We start from the raw sequence: 12,881 nt of genomic DNA, 5'->3' as shown, positions 1-12,881 counted from the left end.
CTTACTGACCACAGGCAGCCCTGTGGGTACACTAGCTATGAACATCCTGGGCTGGCCCTTCAGACTGTTTTCCATAGCTCTCTCAGCTTTCCAAAACCCACAGACCTGTGAACAGCACAGCAATGAGTAAATGCTGAACTGAATCACAAGGAGGAAACAGTACCCAAGACAAAATCTGGAATGTTTGGTACCATAGAAAGAATGTCATAAATGCTAATTGGATATAACTGAAACAATATCACCATAATTTACATGTCACTGATTACATTGGACCCTTTTGAGGTTGGGCTGGAACTAAACCAGGAAAAAGCTTTCTGATTCTCTTTAGTAAGTAGAAAACTACTTACTAAATAGTTTCTGAAGACAACTCAATTTTTTTGTAAAACGAGGACCAAATTTAAGACTATGTATAAGCTAGCAAATAAATCAGGACATAATTATTCACATTATGAAGACTCTATACCCACCAAAAAGATGTATTAAATGATCCTTTAAAATTCTACAAGCAAGATCTAAATGGTATAGTCCCACACTAGCCCTTAAAATATGATTCCAATTACACAGAATTTATAAATATAAGAGCTAAAAATTCACTTCAAGTATAAATTGAAACTATCTCCTCTAAAAAAATTTATCAAAATAAATTTACCAAATACGCAAGAAAAACTTAAAGCATTTGTAACTGCTAAAAGGGAAAGACAAATGGTGTATTTCTGCGTCTGCATCTACTACCATCTGCAGCGGCAGGGCATGTCTGCGCTGACACTGTAGTTCTCAGCTTGGAGTGGGGGTAGGGGCGCTGGTGAACTGCCTACCCTCATCAGAAGAGCTGGTAAGAATAAGAAAATTGCCCACTGTGGCTTTTAGGTTCCAACGTATTGTATTTTTTTAAACACCCTTTTTATACGCTCAGACCCCAAGACAGAAAGGCAACATCAATAAGCTTCTGATCATCAATCTTTACTGAGACCTTCAGCTAAAGCAGACACATTTCACATTGCTAGAATTCTTATAAACTTATAATCAAATATTGATTTGATATTTGAAATTTCTCTGAAGAATATGTATTGTCTCTCTGTTTTCATTAGTCAGTCTTTAGTTTCATGTCTTTGTTCCAACCCACTAGCACTTACAGGTTAAACATCATCTCAGCTCAATCTTTAAATAACAATTTGTTGCTATTTTTAAGTACCTCAAGTGTAATAATAAATAAGAGTAACACCGTCTGTTAGCTTTTTCTAGATGGATTTTTTTAATTAGTACCAGTTTACTAACCAAAAATACTACTACTCTGGTTACACAGAAACTATAAGCAAAACTTAAGTCACTTATTCCAAAAGTACGGTAACAAAATGAGTGTCAACTGATATTTGTAACCTTATACAGAACAGGATTATAAATATCAAAGATAAAACTTTACATATATTTGTGTATGATTATCAGATGTAAAGCTGCTAATTCAATTAAGGTAATAAGAGAGAAAAACAAGGCCAAAAATCTTAAAACAAAAATCATCTTATTTTACGTTCTCATTTTAAAAGTCTAAAACATTTATAATTGTCTTCTTTCACTTCTTAGAAATTAAAAAAACTACATATATACCAGAGGGAAATGGCTCTGAAGTTAGAGCTTACTGATTCTCAGTTAATTCATAATAAGACTAAGAAAATAACATATTTTAAAAGCCTATTGAATTGTAGCAAAACAGTACCTTTATCCAGCTTATGTAACTCATGATGACTGTCTTCTTTGCATACTTATCTGTTGCTATGAACTCTAAGGCTTTATGAGATCTGAAGTGTGGATGTCACCGACAGGAGGTCAAGGTCTGCACCTGGGTGCTCGTCTCACCCTCTCGGCCTGGTGGGAACGCCCTTCACCTCACTCTCCATGACACAGCACTTCCTCAATTCTCAACTCAGCTTAAGTGGCTCATCCCCTCACTACCATTGCGGTTATTTTTCCATCACAGAAAGCTCATCCCACATACCTCAATGTGAATTACACCTATACCTGTGTTTAGTTAACTAATTAACTTATTGTCTATTTCCTCCCCAAGACTTGAACCTCCCCAAGGACAAGGACCAGGAGTATCTTGTTCAGGGCTGTGTCCACAGCACCAAGCCTAACACCTAGCATATAGCAGCGCCAGTTTTTAAATAAATAAGCCAGTCAGTCAGTCTACATGGATTTCCATTGATGATAAAAGCTGACAAAAACAGCTATTTTTAAAATAAGACAAAAAATAAAATGAGACAGCTAAATAAAAATACTTTCATATGATTGTATGAGGAACGGGAATCTGAGACTTACAAACCCACGGGCCTTTTACATGCCCTGCTGTCCCTGGCCTTCAACTCATCACCAGAGCATATTTTTGTTCACCATTTACCCTGTTGCACATTATTTCCATCAGCTAAACTCATTCCATAAAAACATCACAGACTTCTATTAGTTACTTAGAAAATATTTTCTAATAGCCAGATGTGGTTAAAAACTGAAATTTCCCAACCACCTTTCCATTTATTGGACAGAGACAGCTACAAAGAACGAGGGGCAAAACAGAAGGCCTGCGAGGCACAGGCACCCTGAGGGGAAGCAAAGCTCCCAGGGTGCGAGAGGCCTGGCTGCAGAAAGTCTAACAGCTTCCCTACCCACTGTGAAAGTTCTGATGCCCAGGGACCATCCACGTCTTAATACTGAACACGTGCCACTCAGAGTAAGTCACACTCTGCCCAAAGAGATTGGCTGAAATAGTCTTACCTCTGTTTCTGTGAGAAGTGTTTTTAGCCTTGTCAAATCTTTTGTTACCATCCCATTCTGAAAGGGGAAATGAAAAAGGGGAAAACCAAGCAGCATATTAGTTTTTTACTCTGAACTTGACTCTTTGGCTATTTCTAAGGTTTACCCATTAAAAGAAAAGTAATGCTATGCTCCTCTCCTATCCTCATTACCATCAGAGGTGATAGCAAAGCCAACCTTCTATGTGGGAACTTAAAAAGATGAACCAGACAAAATATACAGTATGCCCTAGAACACTGTATTCATCTTGAATAAGAATTTAAGATTAATTCAGTAACATATTCATAATGAGTATCACTCAAAGTAGGATAGGTAAAAAGAAAAATAAACTTCAACTTTTTAAAACTCCTTTTCCTGAAACAAATAGGCAAACTCAGTTACTTGTGACTCGGATTCACATACAATGATCACAATACCTAAAGATGGTTCATTAAAGCTGTTGAAGGAAAACATAAAACATTAGCTCTTGAGAAATTCAAATTTCACTTGAGATTTGAAAGCAAATTGCTTCTAAATTTTAATTTAAAAATCCAACAGGTAAAACTGTGTAATATGCTCAATTTATATAGAAAAGATCCTTAAAGACAGAATTATCTAAATAATAAAGAAGAGAAATATTCTTTATCATTTAGAACTAAATATCCATAAATATCCATACAATTTTGCTATATTAATAAGACACCTTAGCTTTTATATTCATTTGTTAAGATAGTGAAATAAAAAGATACTATTAAACCAACTAAACAATTCGCTGCACAATTCCTTAGAAAATAACTAAATTACCCTCCGAGATGGATCATTATATTACACTCAACAATATACAAAGTACTTTCCTAATTTCCTTCTTTTTCACCAGATATATATTTATTTGCAGTGAAAACACAACTTTGCTCCAGCTTTCCACAGTTTATGATAATTCAGAAGTATAGAGAACTCATGCTGTATAACAAAGTATACATATATTTTCCTACTTTCACCGTCTTTCATCATGACTCAAAAAGTATCAGTTTTGTAACAGTTACCAACTGGTGAAAAAAAGCTGTAACATCTCTTTTCTTCCAATTTCTACAGATTGCCAACTCTAAAGTTCAAAAAAGGAAGTCTTTCCATTAAGTCATCCGAAAACAAATAGACAAAAACTCTAAAAAATTAAATAGTGCATATAAAAATTTATCCCAAGGTCTGAATAGAAAGAGATAACTTCATCAGAGCAGTCATGAATATTAACATCGTCAGAAAGAAAAGTAATTATTACTTAGTTTAGATAAATTTAAGCATTTTATACGATAAATGACTAAATTTAAGAAACCTGTAAGATCATATATCCACAGAAGCATTTTAAAACTAAAAAATACCTTCAGATTCTGTTAAATTCTACCTTTAAAGAAAATCACTTAGCTATTCTATACTTTCAAAGTTTTAAAAATTATCTCTTAATCACAAACTACATGAATCCAATGCTTAAATATGAGTATGTTGAAAAGAAGTAAGTAGCTACTCATAAACTTTGATTTCTGACAGAACCTACAGGATGCAGGTAATATACCTAAGGAGTCCAATGAGTGAATCCATTTTTGGATATTCAAATTTAGAACCAGTCAACATACCAGGGACTCTCCTGTCAGTGACTTGGCAAGAATGTGGGATACAGGCTGGAGCTTTCCTTTAAGCTGCATGCAGCAAAGCACTGCCTGAAAGGCACCATCTCCCTTGGCCAGTCCTTCTCCCAGCACTGTCATGAAAGAATAGCCATCATTAAGCACGTGACATTCAAAACACATTTTTCTCAATTTTATTATTAGCACACTATCCTAGGCATGACTTTTTTTTTTTAATTGGACTATGGTCACTTAACTCTGCTGTGACCGTTTCTGCTCTACAGCGAAGTGAGCCAGCCATACATCTATATATATCCACTTTTTTGGATTTCCTTCCCATTTAGGTCACCACGGAGCACAGCAGTTTCCTGTGCTGTAGAACAGGTTCTCAGCAGTTACCTGTTGTATACACAGTGGTGTATATGTCAAATTCAACTCTTCCAATTCATCCCCTCCCTTTCCCTCCTGGTTATCCATTACATTTGTTCTCTACATCTGTGCCTTTATTTCTGTTTTGCCATAAGACCATTTTTACCATTCTTCTAGATTTCACAAATATGTGTTAACATGTATTTTTCTCTTTCTGACTTACTTCACTCTGTATTGACAGACACTAGTCCATCCACATCTCTACAAACGACACAGTTCTGTTCCTTTTTATGGCTGAGTAATATTTCATTTGTGGGCTTCCTTCACAGCTCAGCGGTAAACAACTTGCCTGCCAATACAGGACATGCAGATTTGATCCCTGGGTTGGGAAGATCTCCTGGAGAAGGAAATGGCAACCCACTCCAGTATTCTTGCCTGGAAAATCCCATGGATAGAGAAGCTTGGCAAGCTATAGTCTATGGGACTGCAAAGTCAGGACACAACCTGGCAACTGAACAACAACTATTCCACTGTAATATGTAACACACATCCATTCCTCTGCTGATTTACACTGCTTCCATGTCCCGGCTACTGTAAAAAGAGCTGAAATAAACACTGGGGTTCATATAATTTTTGAATTATGCTTTTCACTGGGCATATGCTCAATAGTGGGACTGCTCAGTCATATGGCCATTCTGTTTTTAGTTTTTTAAGGAACCTCCATACTGTTCTTCATAGTGGCTGCACCAACTTACATTCCCACCAACAGTGTAAGAGGGTTCCCTTTTATCCAGGTTCTCTCCAGCATTTATTGTTTGTAAATTTTTTGATGGTGGCCATTCAGACCTGTGTGAGGTGATACCTCACTGAAGTTTTTATTTGCATTTCTCTAAAAATTAGTGGTGTTGAGCATCTTTTCATGTGTTTGTTGGCAGTCTGTATGTCTTCTCTGAGAAATGTGTATTTAGGTCTTACAGCCATTTTTTTGATTGGGTTGCTTGCTTTCTAAGAATTTGTCCATTTCTTCCAGGTTTTCCATTTTATTGGCATGCAGTTGCTTGTAGTAGTCTTTATGATCCTTTGTATTTCTGTGGTGTCAGTTGTAACTTCTTTTTCATTTCTAACTTTATCCAGCGCTCCCCCCTTTTTTCATAATGAGTCTGGCTAAAGGTTTATGCATTTGTTTATCTTTCTCAAAAAAATCAGCTTTTAGTTTCATTGATCTTTTCTATTGTTTTCTTTGTTTCTATTTCTTTTATTTCTGCTCTGAGTTTTATGATTTCTTTTCTTCCACTAACTTTGGGGTTTTTTTTGTTGACTCTAGTTGCTTTAGGTGTAGATTAGGCTGTTTATTTGAAATTGCTCGTTTCTTGGGGTAGGATTGTATTGCTATAAACTTCCCTCTTAGTACTGCTTTTGCTGCATACCATAGATTCTGGGTCATTGTATTTTCGCTGTCTTTTGTTTCTGGATATTTTTTGGTTTCTTCTTGGATTTCTTCAGTGATTTCTTGGTTATGAAGTAGCATACTGTGTAGCGTCCACGTGTTTGTGTTTTTTACAGTTTTTCTTCCTATAATCGATTTCTAATCTCATAGCATTGTGGTCAGAGAAGATACCTGATATGATTTCAAGTTTCTTAAATTTACAAAGGTTTCATTTGTGACCCAAGATGTGCTCTATCCTGGAGAATGTTCCATGTGCACTTGAGAAGAAAGTGTACTTTGATGTTTTAGGATGGATGTTTTAGTATATTTATACTATAAATATAAATATCAATTAAATCTACTTGATCCAATGGGTCATTTAAGGCCTGTGTTTCTTTATTAATTTTCAGTGTGGAGGATCTGGCCATTGGTGTTAAGTGGAGAGCTGAAGTCCCCCACTATTACTGTGTTACTTTCAATTTCCTCTTTTACGACTTAGCATTTACCTTTTGTATTGAGATGCTCCTATGTTGGGTCCATAAATATGTACAACCGTTGTATCTTCTTCAACTGACCCCTTGAGCATCATGTAGAGTCCTTCCTTTTCCCTTGTGGTGGCTGTTGTTCAGTCACTCAGTCGTGTCCAACTCTTTGCAACCCAATGGACAGCAGCACACCAGCCTTCCCTGTCCTTCACTGTCTCCCCAAGTTTGCTCAAACTCATGTCCATTGAGTCAGTGATGCCATCCAACCATTTCATCTCTGTCACCCCCTTCTTCTCTTGCCCTCAATCTTTCCCAGCATCAGGGTCTTTTCCAATGAGTCAGCTCTTTGCATCAGGTGGCCAAAGTATGGCAACTTCAGCTTCAGCATCAGTCCTTCCAATGAACATTCAGCATTGATTTCCTTTAGGACTGACTGGTTTGATAGCCTTGCTGTCCAAGGGACTCTCAAGAGTCTTCTCCAGCACCACAGTTTGAAAGCATCAATTCTTCAGCACTCAGCCTTCTTTATGGTGCAACTCTCACATTCATACATGACTACTGGAAAAACCATATCTTTGACTATACAGACCTTTGTTGGCAAAGCGATGTCTGCTTTTTAATACACTGTCTAGGTTCGTCATAGCTTTTCTTCCAAGGAGCAAGCATCTTATAATTTCATGGCTGCAGTCACAATCCATAGTGATTTTGCAGCCCAAGAAAATAAAGTCTACCCATGTTTCCATTTTTCCCCCATCTATTTCCCATGAAGTGATGGGACAAGATGCCATGATTTTAGTTTTTTGAATGTTGAGTTTCACTTTATTGAATCAGTTTTACTAAAAACTGATTTTTGCAACTGCAACTGATTTGAAAGTTGCAGCCTCTATATTCAAGAGGGTTTTGTTCAGTTACTTTTAGTTTAGACCAACCTGCTCTCACTCCATCCATGTTACAGATCACTCTGTCCTCAACTGACAATTTCAATACATGAGTAACATATCCTTAAGAATGTCTTGAGCACCTTAGAAAATTCCACAGTAAGCCCACATCTCCCTCAGATCTTACCATTCCTGAAACTATTCAAATATGACCTTTGGCAAGTCATTTTATCTCTCTGGCCCTCAGCATGGTCATTTGTAGAAGTGAAACATGAAAACTGTGTTGCAAGAATCAAATGATAGAATGCCAGGAAAATGTTTTAAAGAAAAACAGTAGTTCTGCCAAGGTCTGGATCATTCACCTTCCTTAGATGTTACCTAACCCTCTAAAAATTATAAAATAGTATTGAAAACTTGAGCAAACATCTGAGCTCCTTTTGAGTAACAGGGATATTAAGAAACTAGTTATCAAGAGCTGAGGAATGTTTCAGGGAAATGAAAAAAAAATTAAGAATATTTCAGTCTCAGATGATTATGTCACTTTGTTTAAAGAGTATTAAACAACATATTTTACAAACACTTTTCAAAGGTCTTTGGTTTTGTACAAAGTATTAGCTGAATTTTATTTTACAAAAGTTCTGCCATTCTATTGATGTTTGAATGTCTCCATATTAGTCTTTTCCTTCTCCTCTCTCTAAACACTTCAGACAAGAAACACTACTGATGTACTTTCTTCTAATTGTTGTCTTTCAGTGCAATTCCATTTACGTCTCGCAGGATCCCACGTGGAGAACCACGGCAAAGAAACGGTCGACTATTACAGACAAGCCACCCTGCTGCTGTGTCACGTGGTGACACGAAGCCGCAGCGCTGCCACCCCGGAACTGTACTATCTTTAACATTTTGAAAGAGCCTGAAAGAATACAAAGTATGGCCTAGTGTATCATAAAATTTGCCTCAGCTATTGAATCTGCCAAAAGAGATGCCATTAAAACATAATCTAATCTTAGGCAACTGTAAAAAAGTTATGTTTCCTTACAAATAAATTCTCTCCCCACCAGCTATCTGTGGAACTTTGTGAGCACAGAACTCCTTCCTGCCCCTTGAGTTACAAAGGAGGAATCTGAGCACCTTAGCTGTGATGCGAAATTCAAGGCTCTATCCCTTTTCATTCTTAAGTTTTTGTAAGATTTTCTAAGACCTAAAATATCTCTTAGTTGGAATGTTTTGGACCAGAAAATGAGTAATATTGAAGGAGTATTCATTCAACTGGGCTTCCCTGGTAGCTCAGCTGGTGAAGAATCCACCTGCAATGCAGGAGAACCTGGTTCGATTCCTGGGTTGGCTGGAGAAGGAATAAGCTACCCACTCCAGTATTCTTGGGCTTTCCTGGTGGCTCAGATAGTAAAGAATCCACCTGCAATGCAGGAGACCTGGGTTCAATCCCTGATGGGAAGATCCCCTGGAGGAGGGCATGGCAGCCCACTCCAGTATTCTTGCCTGGTGAATCCCCATGGACAGAGGAGCCTGGCGGGCTGTAGCCCACGGGGTCGCGAAGAGCTGGACACGACTGAGTGACTGAGCACACACGCATGCATTCATTCAACGGCTTCGACCAAAACAGCCTCTGTAAGGTGACCCCTGGTTACCAAAACGAAGGGGTAAACAATTAAAACGTAATTCCCCTTGCCTGTCAAGTATTGCCTGCCATGAGTAAGATCACTTAAAACAAGTTTAAAGTTCAGTAAATGCTGAGTATTAGTCTGTATTTTTTCAGCAACATGACCATTTTACATTATTTCTCTTATCAAGTCCTTAGTTATTTCTAAAATCTTGTACTGAAGACCACAGCCTAATCAATGTGGTATTTTTCCAACATTCTCAAAAGAAATTTTTAAATTACCATTAAACTAAATCTTTGAGTCAATAATAAAATGAACTTACTCACCACTTGGATATGATCACGTTCTCTGAACCAACACATCAGGAACTGAATCAAAAATAAAAATGATGGGGGGGTGGGGGTGGTGGTGGGAGGGAGGCTCAAGAGGAAGGGGATATATATACTTCTGGCCAATTCACGTTGTTGTATGGCAGAAATGAACACAACACTGTAAAGCAATTATCCTCCAATTTAAAACAAATTTTAAATAAATAAAAATAAAAAGATCTATAAATGTTTATCCATAAACGTAAGACCAGAAACTATAAAACTCCTAGAGGAAAACATAGGCAAAACACTCTCCGACATAAATCACAGCAGGATCCTCCATGACCCACCTCCCAGAATATTGGAAATAAAAGCAAAAATAAACAAATGGGACCTAATTAAAATTAAAAGCTTTTGCACAACAAAGGAAACTATAAGCAAGGTGAAAAGACAGCCTTCAGAATGGGAGAAAATAATAGCAAATGAAGCAACAGACAAACAATTAATCTCAAAAATATACAAGCAACTACTGCAGCTGAATTCCAGAAAAATAAACGACCCAATCAAAAAATGGGCCAAAGAACTAAACAGACATTTCTCCAAAGAAGACATACAGATGGCTAACAAACACATGAAAAGATGCTCAACATCACTCATTATCAGAGAAATGCAAATCAAAACCACAATGAGGTACCATTTCACACCAGTCAGAATGGCTGCTATCCAAAAGTCTACAAGCAATAAATGCTGGAGAGGGTGTGGAGAAAAGGGAACCCTCTTACACTGTTGGTGGGAATGCAAACTAGTACAGCCACTATGGAGAAGAGTGTGGAGATTCCTTAAAAAACTGGGAATAGAACTGCCATATGACCCAGCAATCCCACTGCTGGGCATACACACCGAGGAAACCAGAATTGAAAGAGACGCGTGTACCCCAATGTTCATCGCAGCACTGTTTACAATAGCCAGGACATGGAAGCAACCTAGATGTCCATCAGCAGACGAATGGATAAGGAAGCTGTGGTACATATACACAATGGAATATTACTCAGCCATTAAAAGAAAAATACATTTGAATCGGTTCTACTGAGATGGATGAAACTGGAGCCCATTATACAGAGTGAAGTAAGCCAGAAAGAAAAACACCAATACAGTATACTGATGCATATATATGGAATTTGAAAGATGGTAACAATGCTGTAAAGAGCAATACTGCATAGGAACCTGGAATGTTAGGTCCATGAATCAAGGCAAATTGGAAGTGGTCAATCAGGAGATGGCAAGAGTGAACGTCGACATTCTAGGAATCAGCGAACTAAAATGGACTGGAATGGGTGAATTTAACTCAGATGACCATTATATCTACTACTGTGAGCAAGAATCCCTTAGAAGAAATGGAGTAGCCATCATGGTCAACAAAAGAGTACAAAATGCAGTACTTGGATGCAATCTCAAAAACGACAGAATGATCTCTGTTCATTTGCAAGGCAAACCATTCAATATCACGGTAATCCAAGTCTATGCCCCAACCAGTGACGCCGAACAAGCTGAAGTTGAACGGTTCTATGAAGACCTACAAGACCTTCTAGAACTAACACCCAAAAAAGATGTCCTTTTCATTATAGGGGACTGGAATGCAAAAGTAGGAAGTCAAGAAACACCTGGCGTAACAGGCAAGTTTGGCCTTGGAGTACAGAATGAAGCAGGGCAAAGGCTAATAGCGTTTTGCCACGAGAACACACTGGTAATAGCAAACACCCTATTCCAACAACACAAGAGAAGACTCTACACGTGGACATCACCAGATGGTCAACAATGAAATCAGATTGATTATATTCTTTGCAGCCAAAGATGGAGAAGCTCTATACAGTCAGCAAAAACAAGACCAGGAGCAGACTGTGGCTCAGATCATGAACTGCTTATTGCCAAATTCAGACTTAAATTGAAGAAAGCAGGGAAAACCACTAGTCCATTCAGGTATGACCTAGATCAAATCCCTTATGAGTATATATTGGAAGTGACAAATAGATTTAAGGGACTAGACTTGATAGACAGAGTGCCTGATGAACTATGGACAGAGGTTCGTGACATTGTACAGGAGACAGGGATCAAGAAAATCCCCATGGACAAGAAATGCAAAAAAGCAAAATGGCTGTCTGAGGAGGCCTTACAGATAGCTGGGAAGAGAAGAGAAGCAAAAAGCAAAGGAGAAAAGGAAAGATATTCCCATCTGAATGCAGAGTTCCAAAGAATAGCAAGGAGAGATAAGAAAGCCTTCCTCAGCGATCAGTGCAAAGAAATAGAGGAAAACAACAGATTGGGAAAGACTAGAGATATCTTCAAGAAAATTAGAGATACCAAAGGAACATTTCATGCAAAGATAGGCTCGATAAAGGACAGAAATGGTATGGACCTAACAGAAGCAGAAGATATTAAGAAGAGGTGGCAAGAATACACAGAAGAACTGTACAAAAAAGATCTTCACGACCCAGATAATCACAATGGTGTGATCACTCACCTAGAGCCAGACATCCTGGAATGTGAAGTCAAGTGGGCCTTAGAAAGCATCACTACGAACAAAGCTAGTGGAGGTGATGGAATTCCAGTTGAGCTATTTCAAATCCTCAAAGGTGATGCTGTGAAAGTGCTGCACTCGATATGCCAGCAAACTTGGAAAACTCAGCAGTGGCCACAGGACTGGAAGAGGTCAGTCTTTGTTCCAATCCCAAAGAAAGGCAATGCCAAAGAATGCTCAAACTACCGCACAATTGCACTCATCTCACATGCTAGTAAAGTAATGCTCAAAATTCTCCAAGCCAGGCTTCAGCAATACGTGAACGTGAACTTCCAGATGTTCAAGCTGGTTTTAGAAAAGGCAGAGGAACCAGAGATCAAATTGCCAATATCCACTGGATCATTGAAAAAGAAGAGAGTTCCAGAAAAACATCTATTTCTGCTTTATTGACTATGCCAAAGCCTTTGACTGTGTGGATCACAATAAACTGAGGAAAATTCTGAAAGAGATGGGAATACCAGACCATCTGACCTGTCTCTTGAGAAACCTGTATGCAGGTCAGGAAGCAACAGTTAGAACTGGACATGGAACAACAGACTGGTTCCAAATAGGAAAAGGAGTACGTCAAGGCTGTATATTGTCACCCTGCTTATTTAACTTATTTGCAGAGTACATCATGAGAAACGCTGGGCTGGAAGAAACACAGCTGGGCTGGAAGAAACACAAGCTGGAATCAAGATTGCCGGGAGAAATATCAATAACCTCAGATATGCGGATGACACCACCCTTATGGCAGAAAGTGAAGAAGAACTAAAGAGCCTCTTGATGAAGGTGAAAGAGGAGAGTGAAAAAGTTGGCTTAAAGCTCAACGTTCAGAA

General features: G+C 38.2%; 1 protein-coding gene across 24 annotated transcripts in view; it reads right to left on the bottom strand.

Moving 5' to 3' along the window:
- Positions 1-12,881, bottom strand: part of HELZ (helicase with zinc finger) — a 148,350-nt gene that overhangs the window by 101,537 nt on the left and 33,932 nt on the right. For all 24 annotated transcript variants that reach the window (XM_081580733.1, XM_081580741.1, XM_081580743.1 and 21 more), the window contains 2 exons: positions 4,410-4,534; positions 2,764-2,820 (listed from right to left, as the gene is read on the bottom strand). In XM_081580733.1, the coding sequence (XP_081436859.1) occupies positions 2,764-2,820; positions 4,410-4,534 (182 nt within the window). The remainder of the gene's footprint in view (positions 1-2,763; positions 2,821-4,409; positions 4,535-12,881) is intronic.

This window comes from Giraffa tippelskirchi, chromosome 3 (genome assembly GCF_054371585.1).
Source record: "Giraffa tippelskirchi isolate mGirTip1 chromosome 3, T2T-mGirTip1v1.2.pri, whole genome shotgun sequence".
Taxonomy (NCBI): domain Eukaryota; kingdom Metazoa; phylum Chordata; class Mammalia; order Artiodactyla; family Giraffidae; genus Giraffa; species Giraffa tippelskirchi.
This window is presented reverse-complemented; position numbering and strand designations above follow the sequence as displayed.